General features: G+C 34.0%; 1 protein-coding gene across 2 annotated transcripts in view; it reads left to right on the forward strand.

Annotated features, from left to right (window-relative positions):
- LOC146535366 (cell adhesion molecule Dscam1-like) overlaps positions 1-9,584 on the forward strand; it is a 131,619-nt gene extending 122,035 nt beyond the window's left edge. Inside the window, exons 26-39 of one of the 2 annotated variants that reach the window (XR_014878309.1) lie at positions 636-765; positions 1,121-1,296; positions 1,537-1,716; positions 1,899-2,084; positions 2,454-2,642; positions 2,945-3,090; positions 3,373-3,514; positions 3,647-3,794; positions 4,172-4,323; positions 4,586-4,729; positions 4,958-5,125; positions 5,525-5,591; positions 6,686-6,763; positions 6,896-6,955. Coding sequence is in view for 1 of the 2 variants with exons in the window: in XM_085190966.1 (XP_085047092.1) it covers positions 636-765; positions 1,121-1,296; positions 1,537-1,716; positions 1,899-2,084; positions 2,454-2,642; positions 2,945-3,090; positions 3,373-3,514; positions 3,647-3,794; positions 4,172-4,323; positions 4,586-4,729; positions 4,958-5,125; positions 5,525-5,582; positions 6,686-6,763; positions 6,896-6,947 (1,949 nt within the window). In the remaining variant the exon portion in view is untranslated. Of the gene's footprint in view, positions 1-635; positions 766-1,120; positions 1,297-1,536; positions 1,717-1,898; positions 2,085-2,453; positions 2,643-2,944; positions 3,091-3,372; positions 3,515-3,646; positions 3,795-4,171; positions 4,324-4,585; positions 4,730-4,957; positions 5,126-5,524; positions 5,592-6,685; positions 6,764-6,895 lie in introns of both variants that reach the window. The other variant, XM_085190966.1, reaches the window with a different exon arrangement.

The following is a 9,584-nucleotide window of genomic DNA, read 5'->3' on the forward strand; positions in this document are numbered from 1 at the left end:
GTATGAAAGCTCTTTAATTTTAGCAATTTATGCTTTTATTTAAGCTTTTTACAGTTAATTAAAAGTAAAGTCTTTTAAGTTTATATGATAAAAAAAATTGAGTCAGGCTGTAATTACAATAAAAACTGTAAATGCGACAGTTGTGGGTTCGATTCCTACAAGGAGAAATGAATTATTTTCATTTTCTCGCACAGGTAAGAAGACAAAGCGCAGAGTTGAGTTATGCCTAGCACAAAGATCCCTTTGCCTACCCTGCATACACTGAGGGATAAAATATGACTCTCAGCAAATCAATTCCTCATAAGTCAATTTTAAAGCATTTATTTGAGTTATTAGTTGACCTTACAAAACTTTGACAAGTACTGAATAGGAAAGTTTGAAATTAATTTTATTCAAGTTCATGAAATATAATGTAAATTGAATTGAATACAGTAAAAGCATAAAAAAATACTATTATATTTAACTGAATAAGACCTTCTGGTTTGGACATTTCGGTTTAGAGTCACCCGAGGTCAAAGCCTCGGACGACTACTGGACTACTTTGAGTGTGTTCGAATCATCGAGTTTTCTGAAATAGATTTTCGAATACCAAAATATACGCGGTTAATCCGGTTAAAATATTTGTTTCATTACAGTGCCTTCCGCCCCTGAGAAGATCAAGGCACTACCGTTTTCGAGTGACTCGGTACTAGTTAGCTGGCTTCCCCCAGTACATCCCAACGGCGTTATATCTCACTATACTGTTTATTATAGAGAAGCTGGGCGGTGAGTACTATTTACATACTGCGGGTAAGGCTTGCCCGATGTTATTGTGTTTTTTGTCAATCTTTTAAAGGTAATTAACATGCATAAATTTATATACTTTTTTAAATATGTCAAAAAAAACATGGCATAATATGGACTTCCATGCTGTGCGTTCCAAATTCCGCTAGGCTTAAACTTTTAAATGTTTAAAAAGTTTTTTTTGTTCTAAAAATTGGATAACACTTTAAAAATATAAAATTATTCGCTAATAATTATTATTCTTATACTAAATAAAATATTTATAATATTCTTTATTAATTGTTATTTCAATAACAATTTTCAAATAAAATCTTTAGTTACATGGTTGTATTGACAGGTTAGGTAAGCACTCTAGCTTCACGGTATCAGCTGATAAGAGCCAGGAGACGGAGCTGATGTTCCAAGTGAGGAATCTGATGGAGAACCAGCGGTACGAGTTCTGGGTGTCAGCCACTACAGGGTCGGGAGAGGGCGAGTCTACACTGGTGGTGGGACAGGGACCTAGTTCTAGGAGTGAGTTATTTTGAAACGATAAAAATTACAATTCACGTTAAATCCAGCTGCAATTTAGAAGAATAAGCTATTTAGGATTGTACTGTATAGTTCTGGGTTCACTTCTAAGATCTGGATTTGCGACTAACATTGTTTCTAAATTTAACGAAAAGTGAAAAAAGGTTAAATTAAAAGGTTATCTTTGCTCATAAAAAAAGCCCTATTGTTTAGAAAAACCAAATAATATTATGTATGTATCAGTTCCAGCCCGCATAGCCTCATTCGGGGGTACAATCCGAGTAGGTCTGGGTCGTGGGGCACTACTCTCATGCAGTGCGGTGGGACTCCCCGCGCCGAGGACGCGTTGGGCGCACGCTAGGGCACCTGTCACTCATCATAGATTCTATCAGGTTACGAGAAACGGACATTTGCATATAAGAGGTGAGTTGGCTTGTTTTAAAGTAGTAGCAATATGTAAATTAAGCTTATCCTAAAATTTTATATTATTATTCCATATTTTATTTGTGTTATTGGGTATATGTAAAGTATAATCAATTAAAATTACCAATAAAAGTCTAACTAAAAACTACCTAAATATAAGCAAAAATATCTTACATCCACAGAAGTAAATGAACAATCATCAGGAAACTTTACATGCACTGCCACAAATAGTATAGCAGAGGACTCCATAGTGTATACAGTGAAGGTTGTAATGCCTCCTGGAGCTCCTGCCCTATCCTTACAGTATACTACTGCCACTAGTATTAAGTTGCATTGGAGAATGCCGGAAACTGACCAGCCTGTGTTAGGTAAGAAATATATGATATTTTTATGGATTGTGGTGGATTCAATCTGCCCTTGGATGGATTTTCATTTCACCTTAAGACATAGTACAGCGTTAATTTCCACCATTCAATACTAGATGTCTTAAATTCTGACGGAGAGTAAAACAGTGAGTGTCTTAACAGTAGAAGCATTAGAGCATGAAACTTAAAAACACGAATATAATAATTGATAATATGAATTTCTTTCGCAACATCAAGACGACTGGAGAAACATAATTCTAGTTTTACATAGCGATACATCTTTCTCCTCCTCATATTCCATCAATTTAGAACCAATGGACGTTTGTTATCGGAGCTTTTAACTCAAACAATATTGAATTTCAATCTTCCCAGGCTACATCCTCAATTACAAGCAATCTACAGAAACAGAATGGCACAGCGTGGAGTTGTCGCCGGAACAAACTTCATATACTATGGACATGCTGAAATGTGGTACTACGTATAATTCGAAGATACAAGCTCAGAATAAAATATCTTTGGGGCCGCCCAGTGAAGTACTTACTGCTACTACGAGGGGAGGACGTAAGTTTATTGAAAGTGTATTATTTTATAAATATTATTTGAGAATAGGGCCGTTGTGGCGCAGCAGCACAACATTTGACTTTAAACGCGAAGGCTGTAGGTTCCATTTCAACTCAAGGCAATGAATTATTCTCATTTCCTCATTTTGGTAACATAAAAGCGAAGAACGTTGAGCAGACCTCTCTCTGTATTTTTCTCCAAAATTTTGGTCGAAACTATAAGTCATATTGAGATATTATATAGATAGCGTTATAAAAATCGGTTTAATAATTTTGCTATTTTGCCCACTTCTCCACTCCTAGGTCCAAAACCTCCTAAGCCAGAAGAACACGTCCATACAAATGCTACAGCCATTAAAATTAACTTGTACGCGTGGCGCGACGGCGGATGTCCTATATTGGGATTTAGAATTGCGTATCGGCGTGCTGGGGACGAACACTGGATACAGGTTTATAGTATTTTATTTGGTTGAAATTACTGTTTGTGTTTGTGGTGAATTAGAAAAATTAAATGTAAAATTATTTTTTCATTGTCAGAAAGGAGATGTGGCTTTCTTAGTCATCTTTGCCTATTTTACATAATTCGCTAAGTTAAATTTAAAAAATACGTAAAATATTGTAAAACTTAAACGATCTCTTAACTTTGAATGGTTTGTTTTCGCTTTTAGTTTAATTCTGTTTAAAAAGATTGCCTTTATTTAAAAAAGTATTATAGGTTATATTCTATCTAGGCGGGTTCCGGTCTGAGCGCAGCGCGGCACATACTAGGCGCATTGTCTCCCGGCGCGTGGTATGAACTGGCGGTGGAGGCGTGGAGCGACGCGGGAATCGAACGTGTCACCCTGCTCGCTGATACACATACTTTGACTGGAGGTTAGTGGTTGTTTGGAATTTAGAGTGATCTTGTTGTGAGATTATGTTTTTCAAGTTTATAAATTTCGAAGTTAAAGTGTAAGTCAACCACAGAATACTAATTACTAAGATAGTTATCTTTCTCCCCTACAGGTCGAATCCCGCCACTTCGAATATCACCCCCACCATCAGGCGGAGCGCGTACAGGAGTAAGGACGGCGCTCGTGTGGTGTGCTGCGAGTGCTCTAGTGGTGGTTGCCGCGTTAGCTGCCCTATTGTGTTTATTGCATGCTAAGCGGAAGTGAGTTTGGTGTTTTTCTATTTTTTATTTTTGTTTATCTCTTGTACCTGTATAAGATGATATGTAGAGAATGTAATAATAAGACACTCTGTTCTATACTTCCGCACTAATATGAATATTGCGTATTGATTACGTATTTTCTTAGCAGAGTGGAGAAAATAAAGTTAAAATATTTTTAATTAAAAAAAGAGAATGATTATCTTAGCTTAATGGGAAAGTTACAAGCATCGCGTTTACAGCCTAACATTGTCCTACTGTACCACTTTGGCATTAGTAAACTAAGAAGTTGTCTTTTTTGACGTTTGTAGATAATAACATTATGAGTTAAAATACTCTTAGAAAATGGGAGTTATTATATAAAAACATTTTGTTTTCAGATTTTTCTGCTTTTCAAGTGATAATTATTTACGTGACAATAGAAAACTGAGCGAAAGTAACGAGGCTGAAAGAGAAAAGCTTCGAGAAGGACACAAATTATATTCGTCTTCGTCCATCAACGGCAATGAGAAGTCTAATGATGATTCATCAGGTAAGAGAGTAAAATATCTTGTTTGTGTATTGAACCATAGCTAAAGCACGCAAGTTCTTAATAAGTCCATGACACTGTTCACTCCATATCCAATTAATGATATTCCGTATATAGCAAGGAAGACAGTGAGAAATAATTGTCAAGATACTCCGACTTCCATTACCCATCTTAATATATGAGACGTTTCAATTCATTGTGTTCTAAAATTTCTTACAAAAGATTTTTTTATTATAAACAATTTTCATTTTCAATTTAAATATAGCGGAACTATACGAGATAAGTCCTTATGCGACGTTCGGCGGCGCCGCGGCGCACTCGCTGCAGTTCCGGACGCTCGCGCGCAGAGAGGACGACGCCGCGCCCCCGCACCGCCGCCGGAGGCGCGCCTGCGATCATTATAGATATGGTAACATCATATTAGGTTTAAATACCCTAGCAACGTATTTGAATGTTAAACAGTATTTCTACTATATACTTTGGACGTAGCCAGGTTTATTATTATAAATCTTGTTATTTCTAAATTACTTCTAAATTAAAAATACAATTTCGCCAACTACAAAAATATATATAAAGCATAGCATACTAACTTTTATTGACAACTATTGAACATATATAAAATTATGCACAATTTCAGACGAGTCCAGCCTATCAAAGTGTTCAACAGTAGAAGCGCGGCATCGCCTGCGCGCCACACCTGTACCCGCCGCGCACGCGCACGCGCACGCCACGCCCAACGCGCACTGGCGCGAGCGATCCGACTCTGATGATTATAGCGATAGTGCGGCCAATACTACTACTAAAGGTATTTATTTGTACAACATAAACCATAGAATTCATAGTTTAACGCATAGACTAAGATAGGTAGGAAACTAGTGTTGAGACAATCCGTTTTTTGTCATTTTTAAAGTGTTGTTCCATACTTAGGAAAAAGTAATACTTTTAGAAAACGTATAAAATTTTGAACTTAACTTCGCATATTTCACTTTAAAAAACGAGCAATTACGTCATTGTTGCTCCAAAATTTCTTGCAGGATAGTTACTTATTATAATTGTGTCCTTGTATTAAACAATAACAATGTAACGTTTAAATTGAAAAGAGCAACTGTTGAATTTGTTGACGGTTTTTCTTAGTAGAACAAGATTCCTATTCAAAACGTGCTCACAAATTTAATTTATTTTTTTAAATTAAAATTAATCTCAGGTTCAGGCGGCTCAGGTGGCGGCAGTGCGTACGGCAGCGGGCGGCGCACCGCCAGCAGGTAGACCAGGTACCCCCACGCTGCCACCCACCACCCACCGCACCCAACCACTGCTGACAGAGTGGTGGCTTTAGTGGCTTTACGTTGCTTTTAATTTATCTTTTTTTTTAGCTTCACGCGTACAGCAAGGTAGGCAGAGGGAACCTAGTGTTAAGACACGATTCCTCACTTTCAAATCTTAAATTGTTTAATTATTATACTCAATTGTTCATTTAGAGTTATTGCATGTAAGACGTCGGTTTTATTTTATGCACCTACCTTACGTTTGTTTTGATATTAAAATTGTTTTCAACACGTCCATAGCACATACTTAGCTATCCAAAAATGTTGTAGATTTATTAAATACCTATCACACTAATAATATTTTTTTTACCTGTTGACACACACTACACAGTTTTTAACCGACTTCTGTAAGAAAAGGAGGTTATCAATTCGACTGTTTTTTTTTTTTTTTCTCTTATTATAATCGAACACACTATCATGGCTTAAATTCATACACGTAGGTACTAAACTAATCTACCATTGGGTAAGCACAGGTTATTTAAAATTAGCAATCTAAGAACATGAATAGTAAATTATGTATAAATTTTGAAGTTCTGGGTAATAATATTCTTCAACTTAAGTCTACTTTTGTAATTTGTAACGTATTTGTGCAATTCTAATTCTATTAATAACATACATTTATAGTTCTTTTTTATACAGCTTTAAGCCTTTTTTACAAAGCACGTTAAACCCAAAATCTAGATTAAACGACGGAATTCAGCGCGATCCTGTGTCTGCTTACCAGAGCGAGGAAATGAAAATAATTAATTCCCCCGGGTGGGGATCGAACCCACAACCATCGCGATTACAGTTAGACGTATAGTTCGGAACCTATATTACTTCTTTTGCAATTTTTTTTACGATTAATATTTATATTTATTTACGTTTAACTGCTTACATACTTCATTTAAGTTTTGTTAATGTTAATTAATTTTTTTAACGAATTTCATACTAAAATATAGCCTTAAGCTTAACTATATTTATATATTGTGTTTTAATCGTAATAAAGCCTTTGGTGATAAAAGAAGTTGTTATTGACATATTTACATATTTTTCAACAGTGGAGGTCAAAATGGGAGCGACGGGCTCTCTGGGTGCTTTGCGCCAGTACCTCCCGATATATCATCGTTAATAGACAAGTGAGTTCTATATAGCAACTACCAAATTAAAATCGACACAAGTTGTTAATTTAATCAATTGAAATTTATTGTAGAATATGTGTAAACACTTGTGTGGGCTCAAATAATAAAGTTATATTTTTTAAATTTCAGATATCAACAAAGGAAAGAGCAAGAGCGTCGGGAATGTACTATCCATGTCTAACATTCCAAGGTCCACAGTAGTTTTTTATATTTAGTACGCTAACAAATTGACTCGACTTTACCTGTTCTAGATAGGATTTTGATGATAAAGCTTTTTGCTTACAGTACGTTAAAAAAAGTAATATTTTGAAAATTTTTTACTATGCCAATTGTTTAGGTGCGGAATTTCGACTCGTATGTTTTTGTAATCGGATTTTATAACTACATCGCTTTTTAAATGTTAGCAGAAATTAAATTTTTCATTTCTAATTTTATATTAAATACACAAGTTTGATTGTAATTTGTGATAACGCGTTCAAAACACGATAAGGCAACCTTGTAGACTGTATCGTGGTTATAAGTTATTTTGTAAATGGACTTAAAAGTTAAAACTAAAATTTTAAGAGGTGAGCGGTTTATAAATAACAGCGACTTAAAATTCACTACCAATGTGAACAACCCATTCAAATTTAATAAATATTTTTCTGTTGAATTGTTCATTTATCAAGGAAGGCTTCCGGTACGACCAAAAGGAGAAGTATCAATACAAAATGTTATATATAGACGTGAGCTTTGAGAGCTTCCAAGAGCACGATGCAAAACTTTTAGTTACTTCCATTTGTCTTTAACTTGAGCTTTATCGGCTGTTTCGTCTAGTACCTATATAAATTACAAAATTCGAATAACATTTAATCTAAATTACGTAAAATCGCTCGTCTCTTACTTCTGTTTTCTTTGTCCATACAACCCCAATAGCTAAGTGTTAATATTTGTTATATAGAGAATATTTACTTATTACAGTTTGGTAATACAAAGTAATTCAATGTAAATATTAGGTGTAAGTAGATCGATTGCTGGATGGTGACGTCATTAAATGGCACTAATATACTGCACTATGAAATTCGACTTACATATATGTGACAGGTTCACCATGTGCTGGTTCACCTCCTGTTTCTTCTGAGAAGCCATTGAATTTTGGTGAAATTCTACTGATTTTACGTGAATACCACGTTAAGATGAGTTGGCAGAGGCCTAATAAAAAAAACACGTTGAATGTCATAATTCTCCTTCCTGGATGTAATCAAATACTTAATAAAAACGCCCATCTTGACTAATAAATATGGGATATCGTCTGTAATCACGAAGGTTATAGATTCCATTCCCACTCGGGTAAAGATTTTTTATTTCCTCGCTTTGGTAGCACGTGGTCGAAAATTAGGCGGCGTATGGAGAACGGAGTGTCTTGTCTCCCACACCCCGCTATATGCAATATAGCGTGAAGCTGATAAATAGTATGGTCCACTAGCATTGCAAGGTGATCACTTTTCACGCGTAAAATAAATAACTCTACTTTGTGTTCTCTCCAACCGCTCAGTTAGTTTAATAAAATATAAACCAATTTGGAATTGTTTAATATTCTTAATGTTCCACAGTGAAAGTATCTAATATTGTAACAGATATTTTGTGTGTATAATATCTAAGCTCAATCAATATCATTTTAGCCAATTTTTTATTTGATTTCTGATCTCATATTGTTACTGAATACGTACCTATTATATTTCTAACTTGGCGGTATTCGCAACTTCGTGTAAAAGCTTTACATTTTGCACCTAATCTTTTCGGTAATCTATATTGGATAGTTTTATGTCACTTTTATGCTCGTAATCAATCTTTTGTTAAGGAGTAATTTCTTTATAACTTATAGTCTAGCTATTCTATTACAGTTCTACAACAACAAATGTTTTAGTTTGAAAACTCTAAAAAGTCATGTTACTTTTTGTTTTATTAAAGTCCATTCAGTAGTTCTAAAAGTATCATGCATACAAGTAAGTACATATACAGAAATCGAGTTTGCTATTATATTAGGTACCTATATTATAAATATACATGGATACTTTAACGTTGAGTTAATTGGCTAAAGTTAAAAAAATCCCTTTAAAGTTCTACTTTAATTATAAAGTAAAAAGCTCTTTACCTTTTGTGTTCGTGACAAGTGCTCGTAAATGAAATTTAAATTGAAACACTTCGCTCACTCCATTTTTCTATGTTTCAGTATTCAGGGACTTAGTTTTAAAATAAAAAGGCATTTGTATTTATACACACAATGTATCACTTAGTTGTATGTAATAATTACTAATAAAATTAAAATAAAAATGTCACTCGGTTAAATTTTATGCATTTACTTTTTAATAATTTCTATAATCATTCTTATTAAAGAAGATTTCTATTAGAATTGTTTTAGAGTGGCGCGATAAGTAATGTTGCCAGTAGAATCTTTTTTTATATATATAATTAATTAGTAATGTTATTTATTAATTTTACAAGTTGATTGTTTTCAAGTTAAATCAGTAATAATTTAATAAATTTACTTGTTAATAAAAATACTAGTTATTTTTTATTTTATTTTCTTTTTTAAATTTTAAGCCAAGTGACGTGTAAGTAAGTTAAACTTAAAACGGCTGTTCCAAACCGCAAAAGATACATATCATTATAATAGACTGCTAATTTAAGCGATTCGTAATTCTTTTACTGTATTGTTGATAGTTGATTAGCTTTTAATTATACACTATTGTATAAAAATCTTTCTATATACATGTTGTGTAATAAAGTTATTAATTTAAAATTAGAATGAGAGAAGGAAATAAAATTGTGTGTCGTA

Source organism: Heliconius melpomene, chromosome 10, assembly GCF_056956725.1.
Source record: "Heliconius melpomene rosina isolate 202511_hmr_F chromosome 10, ASM5695672v1, whole genome shotgun sequence".
NCBI lineage: Eukaryota > Metazoa > Arthropoda > Insecta > Lepidoptera > Nymphalidae > Heliconius > Heliconius melpomene.